A 23,367-nucleotide genomic window follows, 5' to 3' on the forward strand; every position below is an offset into this window, starting at 1 on the left:
GTGGAATCCAGATGCAACTTGGTTCCAACTAGTGCCGAGGCCTTACACACACAACTAAATAGCTGTCAGGCCATTACAAGCCTCATGTCAGTTCAACCTGGACGTCCTCTCCCACAATCACACCTTTATAACAGTACATCACCCCAGCCACCTCCAATTAAAAAAATGGCACCAATGGCTTCTCATTTTGGAGATGCCACTATGCGTTGTTTCAGCACACCTTATGTTACAGGCAATATGAAACCGGCAGTCATGCCAGCAAGTATTTGCCCAAGCAGCAGAGGTCCTGGTTTGGCACTACTAGCTGGAAATCCTCATGATCTACGATTCAAGCTTGAACACGAAAGATTAGCAACCAACATTGCTAACATTGCGCCTCCAACACCACCAGCAACTCCTTCTGCTGGAAGCAATTAAATGAGATTCCTTATATATTGAACTTGCTACACATTTCTGTTCAGACTTGCATATACAAACTCTAACTATACTGATATTATGAGACTTCATTGTCATTTTTCCATCAAATTGGCCTCTAGTGTTTATATACATTTGCCACGACAATTTCCTAGTTTTGTATATTGAACTTTATATTAAGTGCTATACATGGAGCTCTATCTGTTGAAAAAAAACACATCTAACATATCTGTATTATCATATTCTACTAACAGTAATATATATATATTTCCGCAGCACCTTCAGGTCTTGTGTTGTTTTGCTGCTTTCAGCTCATCCAATGCCCAATTTGTTTTTTCTATATCAGACCTCAACTTTGAATATTCCTTGGCCATCTTTTCAAACTCCGAGCCTGCTGACAAGCATTTCTCATATTCATTCTTGGTGAAATTCAATTCTTCCTGAACACTTGCTAATTTGGCGTGGAGGTGTTGCCTGCAAAAGTATGTGAGGGCTTAGACATGCAACATAGCTGACCAATCTTGTGAGAGGCTAGTACTGATAGTGCAGTACGTTCAGGTAGAGACGTACAGAAGTATGGAATAAGCTTGTAACAGAGGAAATCCGCAATGCCATGATAGTGTATTTAATATAGCAAAAAATGATTACAAAAATCTTGATTCTGTTCATGGAAAATTGGCAGCGTTGAACAAAAATTTATGTTTCTTCAAATCGACCATAATGCCCAAAACCGTGTGGTAAGTTTCGTATGAAATAATTCTTATTTCACAAATTTTTGAAGTTTGACCAATCTCTCCTCTCGCAAAATGTCATGATGAAATAATCATATAGATACGTTTTTGTTCCGCAGATGGAAATTGCTGCTGCCAGCAAACTTAAATTGCCAGACATGATTGCAACGGCGGAAATATTTTGGAAAAATCCTGTTGGAAACAACTTTACCACCAATAATTGGTTATAATTCACAAATCCGAGTGTTTGTTGGTCTGACATCAATGTGACCAGCTATAGTGGATAAAGTTATACAAATTGAAAACCGATTCACATCGAAACTCGGACAGTGGTTATGCAGACAGGCGACAGCTAGCTTACGATACAATGGAATGATTAGCACGCTTGAATAATTGTAGCATGCTTGAATATGATGATTGCGTGAGGGATCATGGCGCGTAATGATTATAACGTAATGTATATATTATTTCAGAACACTGCATGCTAGCTGTGTGGATTAGAGGTAATATGCTTGGCTTCACATCCATGCATTTACTGATTATAGAAGTTTGATATGAGGTGCAATATTTTTCAGCTTTTATTAAAGGTTGACTTGCAACAAAATTCACATTACAGTTATTTGGTATCAACAGATTCACCATGTTCTACTCTGCTGTGTAGTATGTGCAAAATATGTGGGAATGTGAATACAAGCTTAAAAATGAACAGCTGATCGCAGCCATCACGGAAACGCTGTAGGTTGGAATCCTGCTCAAATGCGACGTAGTTGAACACGATGAGCTTGTTTACACTTTCATGCAACCTCAATCGTCAAAATATTTTCACAAATAAATTTCACGCATTCAATAAAACCATGTCTATTGTCCTTACGGGTCTATTTCATTGTTATTGTAATGCTGTCACTTTGAACATTGATATCTCAAAACCTAGCCTAAAAATTAGTTCAATTTTTCAACCTTAGCTTATGGGGTTGCATATCATCCTCTGATAAACATGAAGAGCATGTCGGTAACCCATGATGGTTGAAAAATACTGCAGAAGTTGTTCGCGCCATTTGGCGGAAAATATGGGTCACATGATCAGATTATTATTAGACCAAGCTGAAACGAAACAAAAGTAGCGTGCATCTATATTTGATAAGGGCTTTTCGGTAGAACCTGAAGTGTTTGTCATGAACTAGTGCTACGAAACGTTTTACGTTGAGCCTTTTATTGGCCCTTCAATTCGCGTGATAACATCATGTGTCAAAACAATAACCACAATGGTTGAGTACGTCATCGAAATAAAGGGATTTCAACCCACGGCGTTTTCGTGATGGCTGCGATTACCTGTTCGTTTTTGAACTTTTAATAGCTTGTAATCACACTTCCACATATTTTGCACCTACAGTGGAACCTCGGTCCTCGAACACAATCCGTTCCAAAAAGTTCGTCAAACACCGAGTCGTTTGAGATCCAAAGCAGGTTTTCCCATTAGGATTAATATATGTAAGTTTTAATCCATTCCAGGTCGATTTAACAACTTCGGTAAAGTATTTTTTAACATTTTACACCATAATCTGTGCTGTATACTGCATACTATAAAAACGAGTAGATATAGATCGTGTTTAATTTTAAGAAAAGATTTTTTATCTTTGATGATGAAAAAAGAAAACAAAAAGTAAACATTTCGTACGCTTTGCTCTTAAAACATTGAAAACATTAAAGGTTATGATGCAATACCAATAATCGCAGAAATTGATAATGAAACTGCAAAAAAATGCAACAGATCAGTTACATCAAAAATCGTGTGAAAAAGAAAACAGAAACAACAATGGCATGTTTATTTCACATCTTTGAAGAAGAATCCTCTTCCAAAACAATTTAGAGTAACTCGACTGGAGGAGTTATGTCTCTAGAAAATCTCTTCGGCAGAGGCGACGTCCTCCCAGATGGCTCCTTTTTGTAAAGAATTAATGACGCGAAACTTCTCCCTTTTTTTGAGAACCTTCCAAAAGGTATAAACATGCTGTTTCCAGAGCTGTTCCGAACGTTAAATTCAAATTTGCATGTTCCGGTTTGGTCGAGAACTGAATTTATGGTCGAGATCCGAGACGAACAAATCTCAAATCTTTTGGTCGAAAACTGAGTTGGTCGAAAACCGAAGCGTTTGAGAACCGAGGTTCCACTGCACAACACATCAGAGTAAGACATAGTGAATCTTTTGATACCAAATAACTGTAATGTGAATTTTGTTGCTAGTCAACCTTTAAGGTAAAGAGCTTATGTTAATCAAATTTAATGGGTAAAAATTCCGCCAATCGCAACTCATTACCTATTACTGTTTATAAGTTGCTTTAAATTTTGAACGAACGCGCAGCATTAAAAGTAAGAAATGTTGTTCAACAATTTGTTTTTAAATGTTAGAATGATAAATGTTTCTTATTATCCGTGCAATGCCGGGCATTCACTTAGTCCACCGACCAAAGCAAAATATAATGTCATGGCTGGAGGTAGAATGCATATGTGCAGACCTAACACATGGATATGCTATCAGTGTATTAAAACAATCTAAATATATTGTATGTAAATTGTTTTAATACACTGATAGCGCAAACTTGAAAATAGATTTATGTGCGTAGACTTAAGTTTATAGAGCGAAACGATTTAGTACACTACCTATATTATTTTGATTTGTTTCATGGGTCTTGCTAAACAAATTATCGCAGATGAAAGATTTGTATAAGTAAGTATAATTGGCCTCTGTGCATCCATGAAACGGGCCAAACAATCAAGGCATAATTTATTGCCCTACAGGTAGTAATAGTTATACTTGAATAGAGCCAAACTAGCGTGCTGACTTTTATTGGTTCACAATAGCTCAGCACAAAAATGGAGTAAGCGGCCAATGGGCATCCAAAAGAAGTGGTTCTTGTCTACAAAATGAAAGGATAACTCAAAGATCGCAAAGCTTAAAAACTAAAATTTTTGTAGAGATTCCAGTTATTCATATTATTTATATAAAAGACTCCCATTTTCTTAGTGACATACATTTTCTGTTGTTACACTGCAGTATTGGTGAATTGCAAAAGGTAGCTTTGTGAACAAACAATGAGTGATGAATTGTAAATGTATTTGAAAAACAGTTGGTGATCATGATTCGAATGCACATTCACGGAGAGTAGATTTGAAATACATAGATTCACCTTTTATAAATTGTCAAATGTTACAAAGTTGCAGCATGCTATCAAATAATTTTAAATTTACTGTTATGATTCAGTGTCACTGAAAATCAAGAGCAGTAATGTCCTATCTGCTCAAGTGTGCACTCACTTAAAAAAGAATAAACAACTCCCAGTCCCAAGTACCTTAAGATCTGTTAGAGTCTTAGAGATGTGATTACTCCAAATTTTAGTAGATCGTATCCGAAAGTAAAGATGGTAGGTCTATAGAGACAAACATTGCATCAAATTGAAGTTTGATGTCTTAGCTTTGTATGGATTTTACTTTAATTTGCATTCTTTCAATGGTGCAAGCTCATCTTTAAACTATTTGGTGATTGATAAATTTGCAAATTCTCAGGCCCTTACTTGTAATATCTATAGCTTGTTGAAGTCTTATCTTATCACAGCACTTTCACCATTTTGTGTGCATGACAAGATTTCTAACATGCAATTTGCATTTTTAATTGTGATCGCCACAACATAAAAACTTGTTGCCTTACCGTATCATTGACAGCTCTTTAATTATTTGCGGTGTATATGTTTCGGAGTATAATTCCTTTTCAATCAATCTGTAATGTGAAATCAGAGCAAACTTGATCATAAATATACCGAGTGTCAGAATGCAGCTGACGATGAATTTAATGAACTCTTGAGTACTGTGGTATGTGTACTTGCATGCGTATAGCGGGAACATACCCTATTTTGGTAGTTAGAGCATCTGCTTTGGCTGAAAGATATTCTGTTGTTTGCGCAGTATCGTCTGGCAGACTCTTAAGAGAGTGCTCGACCAGCAAAGTCTTGAAGAGATGCAAATTTTGGCTATTTACCTGAAAATTGTAAAATTAATTAGCAATCATACGAGATGACAGTAGACATTTTCTAGAAGTACATATTTTATAACAGATACTGAAAGACCATACATGTATGTAGCTTAGACTTGGGTTAAACTGACCAGAGATTTATAGATGTAGCATACAAACTATTGGTATGACTTGCATACACTAGTCGTCTACCTGTCATGGAGATGACACCTAGATAAACACACATCTTTGTGACATACAGTTCAACCTCGACCATGGTCACTTTAACTTACAAATTTTTCAGCATAGACCATAAAGCTTCAACAAATATTTGATTCTACATCCGACGTAACTTCCTACATCCTAAATTCTATTTTAATTTATTTCCATGTATTTTAAACAGTGCATTTCGCCTTAGCATAGCTTGGTTTCTACATTGTTCACATTATGTTAAATAATTCTTTACATTGTTTTAAAACGATGAGCCTCAATAAAAATGGTAGCAGAGATAAAAAAGAAAAGAACACTTTCCGTAGGATTTATAAAAGTATGAAAAAATACTTTAAAATCCCTTTAATAAATTCTTTAAAAGATCTACATAGCTGACTATGTGGGTATGGTGAGGAAACATGTGATAGTGATGTGAAAAAAAAAACAAAGACTGAGGTGAGTTTGTGCAGAGATTATGTACTTCACAAGCAAGGGATGTTCTTTCCTGTCTTTTTAGCAATAGATTTTTAACCTATCCCTTTGTTGTGAATGTGTACAATCACAGCTCTCTCACTCGTTTCAAGGTGTGTAGCCATTTTCGCTGTAAAAATTGGGCGCGAAAACACATCAAATGCACAATGAATTGATACCACCCCATTTTCCATACTTAAGGGCTCACAGTATCATAGGGCTCAGTCTCAATTTTGTGGACTATTACTGTACTTAATCAATATATAAGGTGCACCATATTATTAGACGCATTTTAAAACACAAAAAACAACAAAAGTAAAACTGAGCCTCGTCAGCTTTAACAGATAAAATATTCACTCTTCCACAAAAACCTCAACGGTTTCATTCTCTGTATCCGAATTAACCAACTGAAATATTTCACTGTCCAACATTCCGATTCCTCCTCATCATTGTCCGAGTCAGGCTCACCAGCCGGTGCCGATTCAACATTGATGCTGGCTTTCTCGAAAGAACTAATTATGGAGGCTGGCTATACCTTGGCCATGCATCCACAATCCAACTGCATAAGATGGCGTGACTTGCCTGCTGCTGCCCTAAGTTCAGACTGAGCCTCATAAGCATCTGGTAATACCGATGCCATTTTAGGCGGTTTCTTAAACAAGTAAACACAAATTAGCAGCACACTTCTGCTGTATATTTAGCAGGAGTTTCTATTGTTTTAGCAAGAAATGGTCCGTGGAGCGGTGACCGTAGTGCACTTAACAAAAGCACACAAAGATTTTATAATCTAGTGAACACACAGGGCGCATCATATTAAAGGGCACGGTCTGTAAGTGCGCCTTATACAATGCAAAAAATACAGCACTCCAAATCTTTCTAATTATGAAATAATTTCATACTATGTCTTCCTCCTATGTTACTACGTAAAGAAATATTTGCCTAGCTACATTATTCGATGTCATTAAGCAGTAGTAGTAACAACAAAGAACTTTAAAAAATCAGATTTAGTCAGTTTCATGTGAACCCAGACACTGCTGTGATGGTTTTTGTTTAAAATATTTTGATGAGATGTTTTCAGAAGATGGAAAATAGAGGAATCAGTTGATATGTATACTGTATGGTTTTAATGACACAGAGCAATGGTAAATGAGCAGAAACCCAATTGACGTCAAAGAATGATTGGAGGAGGGTGGCCTCAACTATAACTTTAATACTTTTGGCCACAGATGTAATTAGTCATATTTTGATTACACTAATGTATCATCACCTAGTTCATATCAAGTTTTGCAATTGATCAGTTCTTTTTCTTGATTTGAGAGAAAGGTCAAGGACTGCTCAATACGAGGAGGTGAGCGAGGGTCATGATCATTCTAAAAGTCTGAAAACAGTCCTAGATAAACTTGTTCGACTCAGAGCCGTATAGTTTCACAGAGTCCCGTGACCAAAAGCCGGAAACAAAAACGCTTGATTCCAAACAAACCCGATCGACACACTGATCTCTAATGGAATATTCTTACCTCGCTCTCAACATCTCACTCTTTTGCATTTACTTTTATTTATTACAAAAAACCATTTGTCGTTTCTTGTAGGAAAATTTGTCTGCTTTCAAATGGTGTATAATACAATAATCAATTTCAGAGCGACTGCCAATGGGAGTAATTTTTGTTGGTTGGTGTTGCGGCATCTCCATTATAACTTATATAAAACAATAGTGGGCGCGGCCTATTTGTTTGGAGCCGTGCGAGCTCCGATATACGCATCCATTAGCAGCGAAACTCTGTGAAATTATACAGCTCTGTACTGTCAGAGTCATATAGTTTTAAAAAGTCTTGCGACCAAAACCGGAAACAAAAACGTCCGATTCCAAACAAACCCGATCGACATACTGATCTCTAATGGAATATTCATACCTCGCTGTCAATACCGCTCTTTTTTGCATTTACTTTACGTTCTTACAAAAACGTTATTAGTAGCTTTTTGTGGGAAATTTTGTTTTCTTTCAAATGGTTCATAATACAATAATCAATTTTAAAGTGACTGCTAATGGGAGTAGTTTTTGTTGATTGATGTTGCAGCTTCTCCATTATAACTTATATAAAAATAGTAGGCGTGGCCTGTTTGTTTGGAATCGAGCGAGCTCCCGTATACGCTTCTGTTGGTTGGGGGACTCTGTGAAACTATACGACACTGGTTCGACTAAAACATGTACAGTCTGTGCCTACAAAACAGTTGCTAAAGCCATCTAATCAATCGAATGTGTATATATTTGCAAGTACCTGCTGAAGTCTTTGGAGCATCAACGTCTTCTGTTGTTTCAACTTCTCCAACTGTTGCTTGTTCTCTTCGATTGTTTCTTTATCTTTAGCGACCATACGATGCAGCTGCAGAGCTTTAGCATTGGCCAAAGTAGACCCTATAAAGTGTTTAACCTTTAATAGTATACTAGATGGATGCCAGGCATTGCAAAGGTAATAAAAAAAGTCTTTGGGCAGAAAATTTGTTTTCATTTAACATTCTCTAACCTTTAAGCTTAATAGTTTTTAGTGCAGTTCAAATGAATTAAGAAAAAGATAAAACAACTGTAAAGGTTTTCAAATAACTATAACTTTTAAATTTCATATCATGAAAGAATTGTTTTGTTGAAATAAATTAGGAAGAAAAAGAAAACTATAAAGGTGTTTAAATGCAAATGCGAAATCTATGGCAAGTAATGGCTAAATATAGTCTGTTTTGCTACGATTACAATGAAAAATTATTTGGTATACAATTATACGATTTTAATTCGTTTCATAGTTGGCATGATAAGACAAAATTATCGTATAGATGTATAGAGTTGAATAGAAACCCATAGTAATTATCTAATGCAAACACCTCCTAGTGAAAATCATCAAAGCCATCATCATTAAAAGTTAGTAACAAAACAATGTAATAATCTTAGTAGCTATAGTTACCTACAATAACTTTAGTGCATTTAGTAATTATGATCTGCAAGAAAATGTAACATTACAATGTACTACATGCAGTAAGTACCGCGGGGAGTTCTTACCTTCGAAACAGACGCGTAACATAAACGCGGAATCTAACTTAAATGAATTTAGCTTACTAAAAGCATACTTGAACGAAGTTTTAATATGTATTTCACTAAACTTCAAACTTTGAAAAAAATTTTTATCACATATCTGTTTGTGAATCCGTTTTTACCATAATGGATAAAGCTGAACGGAGTGAGATAGCAGCAAAATTGCGTATCGACATTTTGTTATTTCGTTGTAATCAGTACAACAATTGCCAAATTTTAATTTCAAGAGAAATTATTGTTGATATCGTATGGTGGAAAACAAATTCACCCTAGCATCATGTTTTATAGAGTCAGGCAAAAAATATTCCAAAACAGGATCATTGTAACCTACATAAAACGTCATTTAATGTGTGCGATCAAGAAAAAGCTATACAGTATAGGATAAGAGCAACAGAATTCTAAGGACTGCATAGTTCAGTGGATAAATGTGTGGTTAGAGGTTGCGGATGCAATCTCCATGAGTTCAAATCTAACACGAAGCGAGCTTTTTATTCAAAGATTTTAGTAGCAATAATCCCACAGAATCGCAGACGACACACAAACTTTGGGATTAATATATAGATGTACGAGAAACTACCATTACTAGATGAGACGAGATTTTTTTAAAAGCATTTCCTGAAGTTTCACAAACGTCACATCCTTTGGCTATAGAAGATAAACAAATGCATTAATCTGTTATAATAGTTTAACTGTCCATTCCCTAGAATATCATTCAACTCAGAATTCAGTAGTTACATAATAAAACATTTTAATAAAGAAATTCGAAGCAAAACAATCAAAGCAGATATGCTTAAATTAATTACTAAACTGTGAACATTGGTTGCTATTTCACTTTTGAATATAAAAATAGACTACAGTTGAAACTGTCACAAAAGTTACTAATAGAAGATAAGTACAATTTCAAAATATAATACATTTTTCATTTAATATTGATACTACATGATCATTTTATGACAAATCCAGTCAGTTTTCAGTCAGTCAGTCAGTTTAGTAGAACCTGAGAGTGGATCGGGTGAACAGCATTCAACATGCTACAAGAGTTCCTGATTTCCACTCTAGTGCTGATGAACATTACTTTTCACATGTAACTAAACTAAGAGCTAGTCACTGAAATTTCTTTGACTCAGTATTATGTTTATACTTTTTTTATAATTGCTATTGCATGACATTTGCATGAGGTGCATTTACATTAGGCTACTTGTAAAATCGCCCACTATAAGAATCGCCAGTCGTATTAACTGCGCCTGTGGCAATAACTGGAATTCATCTGCCTCCTGGGCTGATGCAATTTATCGGACATAAATGATCAATATTAGATGGCATATATGATTTTTGATGATAACACAATTGCCATTTGTATGTAAGAATGCACGATCACTTTGTTCAAGCAGATTTTATCTTACAAATAACTCATTTTAAGAGTAAAAAATACTTGAAAAATCAAGTTAGATAATCTTCCACAATGATCTGTAATGGCCTGAATAAAAACACATTAAATTTTACAAATAGCTGGCGTGAATATAACATAAAAATATTTGTTACTACGCATTTTATCCCACTAATAAGCAGTTTACAAATAAATTGAAAACACTGAGTATCACATTTGAATGGAGTTTTTATCAAGAGACATGACTGCTAAAGGCACGCCTAGTAGTAGCTCCACAAGTCTTGCGTCTTTTTATAGCATCATCATCATAGAATGCTATAACCTATTGAAAGAGCCTTACTAAGGTTTTCATTAAAGCCGTTGATTTTTAGCGTACTTCATGTCACTGCAAATAAAAAGTTTAACTCCTCCATATGTAGCTTACAGATCTCACCTGTACCCATTGGACTAGGCTGGTAGAACTGTGTGATGGCTAGAAGTTTTTTATGAATTTGGTCATTAATCAGTTGCATATCACTTTTGTTTGGTTCCTACAAAAGAAAAATGATTTAAACAAACAACCACACATTTTATAGCTTAATAGAATGCATATTGACCAAGTGAACCAAGAATTCTCGTTCAAGTTATAAAATATATTTTCAATGCAAATTTTTGCGTTTGATGCAGGTGTTTTGTTAGCTGATTGTACAATTTTACTCACACTTGATGCTATTTCTGACGGCAAAGAAGGAATCCCTAGCAAACCAGATTGTGAACCAGCAGAGCTAACTTCTACTAGCTCTTCACATTGCGCGAGAGCCAGCCTATCTGATAAATTGTGTATACACTAAAACAATTAACAAACAGATTTTAACCCGATGAGCAACAGAACTTTGAAAACAGCATATTACAATTATTTAAGAGATAATATAATTAGTGACAGAGAATATGGTACATACATCAGTTGAGCTCTCATTAGTAGACAAAGTAGATTCATCCGACAGGTCTTGAACAGCTTCGTAAACTACCTTGGCAGCATACCATTTATGTTTTACTCTCTCTAACTCTTCACATCTCAGCTTTTCTATCTAAATGATCACCAATGAGACAATTATTTATCCTAATAATGATATTTAAACTTTTCAAAATAAATCATCAAATGAAAAAAAGGTTCATCATATAAATCATACAGTACTTCAACACTCACTACGACCACCTGTACACCTGAACCATGTATTTGAAAGTTTCCCTAGTTCGCATAGCCAAGGATACTATTAGGCGAGCAAACAATCCAACTAAAATATATGTTAATCAGGACCACAAACTGCATGACTGTTTCCTGAGCTCACATAACTGCCACTATAAAGTAAACCTGTTACAGTTGTGTTGTGACGAAAACATTTAGAACAAGATTATCTTTGTCAACCTTGTGCTTGTATTTAATCTTCTTGGATAATTCTTCGAGGAAAGTCTGGTTTTTTTGAAGTAGTTCTTCCATCTCAATCACAGGTCTGTATATCAGTAAAGATAGAAGGGACTGCCTTTATTACTGAGAATGTACTTCATCTGCAAACTGTAGAAAACTCAGAGTTAGTGAGTAGGCAGATAATCTATAATCAGCTTACAATAGATGGATGATTGCTAGCTAGAAGCAAGTAAACAGGTGAATCACTCGTTCCAGACTAGTTTTGGGTATGGACAAGCTTCCAAGAAGAGGTCTGGCATATATAATGCTCACTCAGACCCCAAACACTCCAAGACAAAACTATCATATAATCTTCTGGCAGAGTAGAATACTATCAAATGGTGCAACAACCTCTCTCAACTGCATGTGACGAATTCGTCAACATCTGATGAAATACAAATGTCGCTTCCCGAATCACAAACAATCAACACTGTTCCCCACTGTTCATGCTTCTATGTTCTAATACAGCCTTGTCCTACAAAAACTCATAAGTGGCCTACGGATTGGTTCACACAAATTTACAATAGTCTAAAACAGATGCATGCTAATACAGCTTTTATTATGTGACACTCCTATATGTGACATTCGGACATTTCTTCTCTTTAAGCGTTCTTATTCTCTTTGCAGTACGCATTAATATTCCACGCGCATCGCCATTCAGTGGATCATTATGGTCTCGTTTAAATAAAACTCCCTGGGCATACTGTCTGCTTGGTGTTTTATCAAAATTTCATGTCGTTTGAAAACACAACTCCAAATGTTACGAATTTTGTAAGCGAACAAAGCAGAGCTTCGTTATTTCGTGGCCTCATAAAATTGCTAAGTTTGATAACAGACTGACAAAAATTCAAACAAAGCTGTTTATAAAATTAACTTAATAGCTCATGTTACTGTTAAAATAAGTAACTAGCCAATCAGTTATCAGTTGATTATCAAAACAATTTATGACATGATATTGTAAATTGTTCTGAAGCAGTGCGAATATTTATAAATCGCGGCAGATTTTTCAATTTTCTGAACTGCTTGCCCGATAACTTATGTAATGTCGCCAAGGTTGTTTTGCCTCTAGTGTCTAGTATATGTCAAACAAAGACGTTCTATCTTTAAGCATGGTACAAAAAGCACAGGCGCCGTTATTTCGAGCAAAATGCTTGGCTCTGAACAGTACTCAGCAGGCAGCCGATAGGATAATGCTGATTTGACTTTAGTTGATACGCTGTATATAACAATCGAACGCTACGATGCGCTGGAGGTTCCTGTTAAAAAATTATTTAGAGGTAAACCAGCAACGCCGGTTGTAAAGTTTATTCAGTGCGGATCTAAATTCTGATGAAAAATATTTTGCTTAGACTGTGTAAGTGTTATCTTTTGTAAGTATAGTTTTCACAGATTCAGTTTCATATTACTCTTTCGGTAGGTTCTACTAGTATAAATATGCAGCCTGCTAACTGTTTGGATAGTCTGTTAACTGATTTGGCCCCCAATATAGTACAATATACATTTAGTAGTTTATTAATTATATTATTGTTGAAATACAATAAATGTGGAACAAAAAATATTTTGTTTTTTGTTAGAGTTAGTGATAAAAAATTATAATGAACGAATGCTTCTTAATAAAATGAATGGTGCATACGAAGATTGCGAATTCATTAGTTATGGTTTTATAGCGGTATTTAGCTTATATGGTTAGGTGTTCGGTACTATGTGTACTTCAGACTATACATTATGATTGGTTCGGGTATCTAAACACGAGCCTGGTAATCTTAGTGTCGTTTGTGAAGCCTCTAATTGGCCTGCTGAACCATTAATAACTATAGTAACGAATCGCTAGAGTTAGAATTCTTCAACTTGTACTCTATGTGTTGATAATAGTTTTGAGTTAGCCATATTTCATTTTTACTAAATTTTCACATATTGCATATAGTACTAAATAAGTGTTCAATTATTGTATTGAGTTGACATAGAACGCTGTTAAGAGCCATTCGCTTCTACGCAAACATGTAAAATAATAACCTGTTTATTGCACTATATGGTACTTCACCGCTACATAATTTATGAGAAAAAAATTCTCATCGATCGAAGTATCATACCATTTAAAGCTTTTAGATAGACATTCAGAAGTGTTATCAAGGTTTGACTTGTTTACATGAATTTATCTACAATGGAAGCTACGTTGTTATTTGTGTGCAGGTGTTTCAAGATTCTCATAATTACTCTCATTAAAACTAACTACTCTAATCAATCTAAACAGACCCATTCATTCTAAAATCAATGATGAATGTTTTGTATGGCAAGGAGTCTGTAACCATGCACTGTTTGTGGCTGGTAGGAAATGAATAAAAAGTCTATAGTACGTACAATGTATATAATATATGTTATCAGTTGCTCTGTGTGACTGCCGTTTTCCAGTAGCTGTTGTCTTTTCTATAACATGAACACCTTCTACAGGTACAATAGCAATTTTCTTACCGAAACACTATTTTTGATAACAACAACAGAGACGTATTATCATTATTATGGCCCATACCATTAAAAACTGAATGGTTTATGCAATTTTAATTTCATCTAAATAGTTTGTAATTGACTTGCAATGCTCTTAAAACATTGTTTTGTAGATTGGTTATATTAACAATGACTTGCTTAGCTACCTTTTTAAGCAGTTTTGTTTGAATAAATAAGGGGTGCTGATTAGGTGAACTCAATAATTCTATTGGTTCTATCAGTAAGAAATATGATAAAACAGTAACTTACTTTACATTTCTTCGTCGAGTGTAACCACGATATTTTAGCGTAAGGGTTATATGGCTATATGAGTTATCGAAGCCCATATATATATATGTCACATTCATAATTTAAGCAGTATTAATTAAGCTTTCCGGCTCATCTCTTGCGTCATCATTCTGATTGTAATTTATTCATGCGTGGTGGATTTGAATATAAACTCAAATTCTTTATTCGGTTGTAGCAGCAATATGAATGGATTTTGTCTTTCAGGTGTTTTTGTCGCTAAGCTGGTTTTTCAGCAAGCATGTAATTTTGTAGGTTTTGGCTTGGGTAATGCTGCGCCTGTTTTTAGTCCTGAGGTGTTTTAGCCTTTTTGAGTATCTGCAATTTTAAGTACATGTAAAATATATTTTTCACACTCAGTATACAATACTTTTAGGAGATTATTTAAATGTTAGGATATTGTAAAATTATCGGAACATAAATATTAGTTAAAATATTAGCAACAGGGTCCAAACACGTCCGTGGTTTAGGTACAATTCTAGTTTTTTGCAATGTTTGACCTGCTGATGTGAGACATAGTGGCATCCTTCTTGTGGCGTCACAAAGTTCACTCAATTCGTTTCATCGTTGACTTTACACTTTAAAAAAACTTGTTTGTAAGGATGTTCTGTGGTTTTATCCATCTCATGTTTAAATTTAAAGTAGGTCTGACAAAGGTAGCTCAAGTCTTGTGGAGCAATAGCTGCATGTCCTGAGACATAGTGGCATCTTTTACAATAAAATATAATTAACGTGTAACCAATCATGATTCCACCATTTGAAAAGAATATACATGCACTCTTAATTATGTTTGTACATTCCCTTGACTTCACAGTTGTTAGAAATTAAGGAAAGTAATATGGATCCTGTAGATAATACAATTTTTACTAGTTATTGTATTACATTGCTTTAGGATAGCATCTTTAGATTTTTAGGAAGAAGGGTATTTCATTACATCTTTTGGTCATAATTTATTTATATAGTCAGCCATCACATAGTACCTACCTGTCTGTTGATTGATCAGAATTCATGTCCGTATACATTTTTCAATAGCTGTGGTACTTTTTATTGGTAGAATGCGATGTGGTCTAGGAAGTGGCAGCAGACAATAAAGATAGTTGTCATCACCTCACTATGCTGGTGCATCATGGATGTCTGGCTGCTGTCGTACTTCAGTAACTGCGCAGATAATAAATTGAAGCCGAGCGCTTTTGTCGACACTCATGAGAGATCAAACGAAAACCTAGTTGACTCCAAAAATCAAGATGACTGGGAAGATGATGATGTTAACCCAACCAAAATTAAAGAACCCAGTAAAATGAAGGAGCCGCCAAAGAAAAGTGAATTTAACTTTTTGAATCGAATGTTACCAGATGGTAGGTTGTGTCATGTTTCCACTTTCATGAAGATATAGCTCACACATATATTGGTACAGTAGACGCTCCTACAATGTAAGTAATCTCCATGTCTTATTTAGTATGATGCAAAAGCTTACATAATTCATTTACATTAGGTGGAATTCATGTAAAAGGAGGTTTACATTGTAGAAGCATCAACTGTTTTACTATTAAAAAGTTAGCGTAACAACGAAGGTTGTTGTGCGATTGGAATGGTGTACAACCAAGCATCCCCATTTGGAATGTGTATACTAGTAGCGCTGCTAGATAGCTCTATTTTTCGGTTTCTAGTCATCCGCTCGCGCTGTTGCTGGATATTTGTATGTTGGGGTTTGTGGTCATCGACTTGCTGTATCTCTGAGGGTTCAATGTTCTCCCATATCATTGTAGTAACAATAGGCTGCCTGAGTAATTATAATTAGGAATGGAATATGTTTCTACACGTTGTAGTGCTTATTCGGCTGTTTTAGACCAACAAATGCCAACAAAGTTTTCATCTTTGAGTCGCAATGCTGCTTTATGTAGGCCTACTCATAGTTTAGACTGTTTCATTTTGGTATTTCTGCTTTGTTAGATTCTGGTATTCTTCAAACATTCATGAAAGTAGTTATGAAATTATATTTAGAATGTATTAATATAATATATTCAAAATATATATTTTATATTTTGAATTATTATATTATTGTTATTATTATAATATATAATATAAATATAATATATATATAAAATATAGTATAAATAAATATAATATTTTAATATTTTATATTAATGAAATTATATTTGTAGTTCTAAAAGGTTCATCTCAACCCGGAGATGGAGGTCGGGCGGTCCAAATACCACCCGAACTTCTAGCAAAATCTAAAGAAGACTTCCAGATAAATCAGTTCAATTTAGTAGCCAGCAATCTCATGTCCCTTAATCGCAGTCTCCCAGACTACAGGAACGGGCAGTAAGTAGCGCAACTTGTAAATTTCTCATTATCTGGTAATTCACCTCTTTGTTCCTCTAGTAACATACGCAGCAGGTTTGAAATATATATAATTTTATTTAGAAATTCTTTGGATACAATTTAACAAGATTTTTTGCAACTGCTAAAGCAGGGAAAGAGCTACTTTCTTTGCATTTTCCTCAAGAAATATTAAGGCATAGCAAGAGAGTGTTTGATCTGAGCTTGTGTTCTATTTGCTTGTGGTTTAAAAAACCACAGTGTTTCTAAATACCTTAATTCTATCAGCTAATAGGATGGTTAGCTAGTCAAATTGTTTGTAATAAGGTCTGCGCTGGTCTGGCCTGTCATAACAATACATTTAGGTTAGATATCTATTCGGATGATTAGCAATAAATTGCTTTTAAAATGGCTGACACGCTGCTAGCAATTCTGTTTGAGCTTAAATGACATGTATCTTGTCATCGCGGTCCTTAGTCATCGCGGTCCTAAGGGTACACAGATCAAGGGTCATACATACACTTGTCACATGGTCCATTTAGAAGAAAAAGTCGCAAGAGCCATTAAGCATTCAATGTAAAGAACAAAGTTTGTTACTACTAAATGCCATCTTACTCAAAGTGACAGAAAAGTGTTGCGCGCAGCTTCTCTGAGCTTAAAAGGCAATTTTGTCTGCTAACATTCTTTATAGGTTATCATATCAATAATCAAACGACTGAATTTGCGAAAACCAAAAAAAAGGCAAAAATTAACCATTCTAGATTACAATGAGAGGAAAGAGGCTTTGGTGCATTATCCCACAGCTCCTGATATCTGCAGTAAGAATAGCTCTTTGTCTTCCACACGCCTTGCTTAAGAATTTATTAGTGGCTCAGCCAGTGATCTGCCAGCTGTAACTACGATAGTACAGTGTTATCTGCCAGCTGTAACTACAGTAGTACAGTGTTATCTGCCAGCTGTAACTACGGTAGTACAGTGTTATCTGCCAGCTGTAACTACAGTAGTACAGTGTTATCTGCCAGCTGTAACTACGGTAGTACAGTGTTATCTGCCAGCTGTAACTACAGTAGTACAGTGTTATCTGCCAGCTGTAACTACAGTAGTACAGTGTTATCTGCCAGCTGTAACTACAGTAGTACAGTGTTATCTGCCAGCTGTAACTACAGTAGTACAGTGTTATCTGCCAGCTGTAACTACAGTAGTACAGTGTTATCTGCCAGCTGTAACTACAGTAGTACAGTGTTATCTGCCAGCTGTAACTACAGTAGTACAGTGTTATCTGCCAGCTGTAACTACAGTAGTACAGTGTTATCTGCCAGCTGTAACTACAGTAGTACAGTGTTATCTGCCAGCTGTAACTACAGTAGTACAGTGTTATCTGCCAGCTGTAACTACAGTAGTACAGTGTTATCTGCCAGCTGTAACTACAGTAGTACAGTGTTATCTGCCAGCTGTAACTACAGTAGTACAGTGTTATCTGCCAGCTGTAACTACAGTAGTACAGTGTTATCTGCCAGCTGTAACTACAGTAGTACAGTGTTTCAATGTTATCATGAGCTCGATAGTCCAGAAATGTGGAGCAAACTTGTCTGTGAACTTGCCATAGTCGCATTCCATTGTAGCCCTAGGTTGTTATGTTGCGCTTGTTGTTAGGTGTGTGACCAAGGAGAAGACCTACGATGTCAGTGACTTCCCTGATACAAGCGTTATCATCGTCTTTCACAATGAAGCCTGGTCCACATTACTGCGTACTGTCAACAGCGTTATCAACAGGTCCCCTCGACACTTGCTCAAAGAGATCATAATGGTTGACGATGCGAGCACTCAAGGTAGAACTTTCACTCGCTACTACTGTGATAATTATATGAATGCTGGGTAGGTTGGTGAGTAACAGGCTACGCAGGGTTTCATTCAGGTGATATAAAAACTTGCTTGGCTGTTACATTGAATGATAGATGGTGTTGACCGTTCATCAATGGTGCTTCGCATTGAGTTGTCATTTTTAATAACATTCATAGTATATATTGTCAAATTGATTTACAAGTTCAAGGTCATTCGTGTTTACTATTTTCATTTGATGATGAAGATTATGACAATGGTATGAAAACCATTTTAAGTTACTTCTTAAAACAAAATATAAACAAGCATTTTCTAAAGCATGTGATCTGTGAAACATAATTAGCCAATGTGATGCTAAAGATAGAGAAGCATTTTAAATTGATACCACCAAATAAATAAATACCACTTACAAAGCCATCAATTTATTACATGGTGCCTGCACTGATGTTTGAAATGGAGAGAAACACTGCCTCGTGCGATGTCTGGTTGGGGTGTGCTTAAGCATATCGCTCTACACCCTGCTATCAAAACGCACTACAGTGGCTGCTCCTATAACGTATACCTCCTATGGTGTAAATTCCACATCACTTGAAAAATTTATGTAAATTTTATGCTTTGTACAACTTAAAGAATTCCATTGAGGGGAAGTGTCAAGTCGACGCAAATTCTCAAATTCGATATGAACATTGTAGTTAGCCCTAAAAATATCAACATCTTTTGTCGCACTTGAAAGAGAAAACGACATACGCATAGAGCTCTCTCTATTATATATACATGTACTACTACCTTGGCAATCGCCGTTAGCAATCGTCAGGTGTGTTGACAAGTGCAAAAAATAAGTAGGCGTACAATTATTCATAAATACTTGAACGCGACCTATTGGTGCAGGCGTCTGAGTGTCGATATACCAAGTTATATATCTATTGGTGCAGGCGTCGGAGTGTCGATATACCAAGTTATATATCTATTGGTGCAGGTGTCTGAGTGTCGATATACCAAGTTATGTATCTATTGGTGCAGGCGTCTGAGTGTCGATATACCAAGTTATATATCTATTGGTGCAGGCATCTGATGTTGATATACCAAGTTATATATCTATTGGTGCAGGCGTCTGAGTGTCGATATACCAAGTTATATATCTATTGGTGCAGGCGTCTGAGTGTCGATATACCAAGTTATATATCTATTGGTGCAGGCGTCTGAGTGTCGATATACCAAGTTATATATCTATTGGTGCAGGCGTCTGAGTGTCGATATACCAAGTCATATATCTATTGGTGCAGGCGTCTGAGTGTCGATATACCAAGTTATATATCTATTGGTGCAGGCGTCTGAGTGTCGATATACCAAGTTATATATCTATTGGTGCAGGCGTCTGAGTGTCGATATACCAAGCTGAATGTCACGAGTTTTAGTCTCGTCGAAAGCTATCTTCAATCTTAATGTCGAATCCTGGTGATAGGCGGTCAGACAGACACCCGCTCCTAATACGAATAGTAAAGCCATCTTTTTGTTTTATTTTTAGACATAAAATATTTTGCAATACTTTCGATACAATTCCTTGCAGAATAAACAATACAGTCTAGAATAAAATGGAAAGAGCTGATGTATGTTGATATTGCAAGTGTGAGCTCTCCTTAAAATTTTGTAAAATTACCGTTATCACGAATCATAAACTGAGTAAAATCTATTAGAAAATTAAAAACACTTGCCGATACAATTAGGCTACTGTTGAGTCTTTAATTTAAAAAAGTTAAGGCTAGTCTTCTTCTTTTGGAAAGACCAGATTAGTGAATTTTGGAACATCTTATAACGGGTAGGCAATTCACTTGTATTTTGCTGTTCATATAATGTAAAATCTTTATAACATAAACCTTGCTGGAGGCGATTGTTTACGTTGTAGGAACTTTTAATGTAATTAAAAATTCTTAGTCAGTTGAATGTTATGGTTTTTGTTTTAATTGTATGTTATAGCGTTTATTGTTAGTCTCTTTTCACCTGAAGCTTGCACTCGTCTCTCTCAAGACTACTGATATGTTGATGGGTTTCCTGTCTATAACTCTCCTCATCTCATTAGTTAATGAAAGGCCTTTTTGCTTACTAATATCTCAACCCTAATGAATTAGTTATCGCAGTTTTCACAGCCAACCTTGTCTCGCTTAATAAATACTGTACACCTATTTCTATCGGTAATATTGACTTACCGTTAAGGTTATCAGTGGTCTGGTCTCGCATGTGTTTGTATACGTGTAGACCATCTCCAAGGGAAACTCGACGAATACGTTTCCAAGCTATCGGTGCCAGTGAACATTCAGCGTATTCCCACACGAGGAGGCCTGATACGAGCTCGACTCAAAGGTATGACAGTCAGATATTGGCCCTGCAATTTTATATTAATTTAGACTGCATTCCTTGTACAGCACTGATCGACCGTGGAACTTGAATTTTTTTCACCATCTAATAGAGACTTTTTGAAGCTCATGGAATCTGTTTTCATCGCTTACAATGGAGCTGTCGGCCGTCCAAACTTAGATTTTGTAGTTGCACTTTTAAGGTGATATGAGGTTTTTTTCTCCAGTCAACAGAAGTTGCACAACTGATAAAGTTGAAGAATAACTATTATTACTATATATACTTACATATTTGTATGTACACTTTAAAACTTTAAAGTATACATACAAGAAGTATACTTTATATTTCTGACTACTTTAGAACTTCATCATGCTAGGAGTTCTTCTTATTTGTAATATGCACATAAATCTGATCTGATGCACTTCTTAGAATACACAATATTACCAATATTACTATTCAGTCATACATGCCATCTAGAAATGGAGAATTAACTCAGCAACATTACTTCTGGCAAATTAAAAGTCGATTTTAATGATAATTTTAACTGTTAACTTATATTACGTCAAATTAAGCACCTGGCACCAACTTTGTCAATAAATGTCACTGTTAACTTATATGAAATGCAGCATAATCACGTTGAATTAAACGCATCGCATTTGCTTCATTCACAAAATCACTTTTGTGCTCGCATGGCTCACATTAAACGGATAGCGTTTGGTGTCAGCTTGTCCATAAAGTTCTTTAAAAAATCTTTGGATTCCTCTCTGAAAGATTTTCATATGTGCGAGTATATATTGTCTTTAATATTCATTAGGTGCGCTGGCTCCAGTCGAGCGTTTTAGGTGAGCTGTTTTACACAAGCATTTATGATGCTGCAATGGCAGCGGCTCCATAGAATGCAAAGCGCTGACATTATTGATATGTGGTAAAACGGTTAAAGGTTAAATGTTGGGGTTAATGTTATATTAGGTTTGTATTTTTGATATTGCATGTTCGGCTGAGAGGTCCATTTTTGTTGCGCTGACTTTTTTCACAGCAACAAGTACGGTATGTACTCCTTGAGCAGACACTTGTAGAGCTGCGCATCCTGAGACAGCGGTCACATACTTCAGACTTTCTGTTGCAGGAGCAAAGGCTGCGTCAGGCAAAATCCTAACATTTCTTGATGCCCATTGTGAGTGCACACAGGGCTGGCTTGAACCCCTCCTCTATGAGATTCACAACAATAAGTAAGTTTGGGATCTAGAAACTCAGGCTATTCCTGTCTATAAATGCTGTTGAGTTTTCATTACCTGCATACAGTAAGTAGCTGGTGGCTGTCTCTGTTGATCCAGTGATGGTTCAATGCAATGCATGCTGACTGAACCTAAACTACCCGTTTTGTAGAGGGCAAGGTGTTTAGGTAGACATTAAGAAGTTTTATCAAGGTCGGAATTGTTTACATGAATTTATCTAAAATGGAAGCTATTATTGTTGTCCGGTTGCTTCAAGAAACTCAACATTGCTCTCATTAAAACTAATTGCTCTAATAATCTAAACAGACCCATACATTCCAAAATAAATTATGAGTGTTTTGCACGGCAAGGAGTCACAGCAGGAGTCCGTAAACGCTGTTTGTGGATGGTAGGAAGTGGATAACTATCAATAGTCAGTACATACAATGTATATGTTATCAATTGTTCTGTGTGAATGCAATGAAATATTTTTGTGATAGTGGTTGTCTTTTCTATAAAGTAGGTGCTTTCCCAAAACCTCTTCTACATGTACAATGGCAAGTTTTTTGACTGATTTCTTCGCCCTACAGAGTTTGTTAATTCACTTCTGCATGAGATCAGTATCGTTAGAACCTGCTGGTGTTGATGGTGATCGCGGCCTTCCCGTATATAATCAATCATCCACGGGCTAAATATGTAGCTTATCTAGCCTTCACGTTACAGTCAAACCTTCACGTTACAGTCAAACCTTCACGTTACAGTCAAACCTTCACGTTACAGTCAAACCTTCACGTTACAGTCAAACCTTCACGTTACAGTCAAACCTTCACGTTACAGTCAAACCTTCACGTTACAGTCAAACCTTCACGTTACAGTCAAACCTTCACGTTACAGTCAAACCTTCACGTTACAGTCAAACCTTCACGTTACAGTCAAACCTTCACGTTACAGTCAAACCTTCACGTTACAGTCAAATAGTAGTGAAGTTGACTTAGAGCTAGGAGCTCAGAAAGCTTTGCATAGCGAGCATAGTTAAGAGTATATTTAGTGACAATCGATTGTCAACATGTTCACATTCTCAGAGGTCTTTGCGTCTCAGATATCAGGTTATACA

At 35.9% G+C, this 23,367-nt stretch overlaps 3 protein-coding genes across 8 annotated transcripts in view; 2 read left to right on the top strand and 1 right to left on the bottom strand.

Moving 5' to 3' along the window:
- The window catches only part of LOC137391705 (protein boule-like), a 43,767-nt gene extending 43,102 nt beyond the window's left edge, over positions 1 to 665 (top strand). For 2 of the 4 annotated variants that reach the window (XM_068078234.1, XM_068078235.1), the window contains one exon: positions 1 to 665. In XM_068078234.1, coding sequence (XP_067934335.1) covers positions 1 to 417 — 417 coding nt within the window. In that variant the 3' untranslated portion in view covers positions 418 to 665. The other 2 variants (XM_068078236.1, XM_068078233.1) reach the window with 1 other exon arrangement.
- On the bottom strand, positions 570 to 14,526 carry LOC137391706 (HAUS augmin-like complex subunit 4). 2 transcript variants are annotated; one of them, XM_068078237.1, is made up of 9 exons: positions 14,491 to 14,526; positions 11,701 to 11,847; positions 11,234 to 11,362; positions 10,996 to 11,121; positions 10,729 to 10,825; positions 8,106 to 8,242; positions 5,045 to 5,175; positions 4,849 to 4,917; positions 570 to 888 (listed from the first exon to the last, which is right to left on the bottom strand). In XM_068078237.1, the coding sequence occupies exons 2-9, from the start codon at positions 11,770 to 11,772 to the stop codon at positions 696 to 698; spliced, it is 954 nt and encodes a 317-aa protein (XP_067934338.1). In that variant the 5' UTR covers positions 11,773 to 11,847; positions 14,491 to 14,526; the 3' UTR covers positions 570 to 695. The 2 variants fall into 2 exon arrangements, with proteins under 2 accessions (XP_067934338.1, XP_067934339.1); XM_068078238.1 differs by lacking the exon at positions 4,849 to 4,917.
- The window catches only part of LOC137391704 (polypeptide N-acetylgalactosaminyltransferase 13-like), a 27,744-nt gene continuing 17,382 nt past the window's right edge, over positions 13,006 to 23,367 (top strand). Inside the window, exons 1-6 of one of the 2 annotated variants that reach the window (XM_068078230.1) lie at positions 13,006 to 13,093; positions 15,581 to 15,881; positions 16,689 to 16,851; positions 18,502 to 18,677; positions 20,941 to 21,045; positions 22,166 to 22,268. In XM_068078230.1, the coding sequence (XP_067934331.1) occupies positions 15,587 to 15,881; positions 16,689 to 16,851; positions 18,502 to 18,677; positions 20,941 to 21,045; positions 22,166 to 22,268 (842 nt within the window). In that variant the 5' untranslated portion in view covers positions 13,006 to 13,093; positions 15,581 to 15,586. Of the gene's footprint in view, positions 13,110 to 15,580; positions 15,882 to 16,688; positions 16,852 to 18,501; positions 18,678 to 20,940; positions 21,046 to 22,165; positions 22,269 to 23,367 lie in introns of both variants that reach the window. The other variant, XM_068078232.1, reaches the window with a different exon arrangement.

The sequence above is a fragment of the Watersipora subatra genome, chromosome 3 (genome assembly GCF_963576615.1).
Source record: "Watersipora subatra chromosome 3, tzWatSuba1.1, whole genome shotgun sequence".
Classification (NCBI taxonomy): Eukaryota; Metazoa; Bryozoa; class Gymnolaemata; order Cheilostomatida; family Watersiporidae; genus Watersipora; species Watersipora subatra.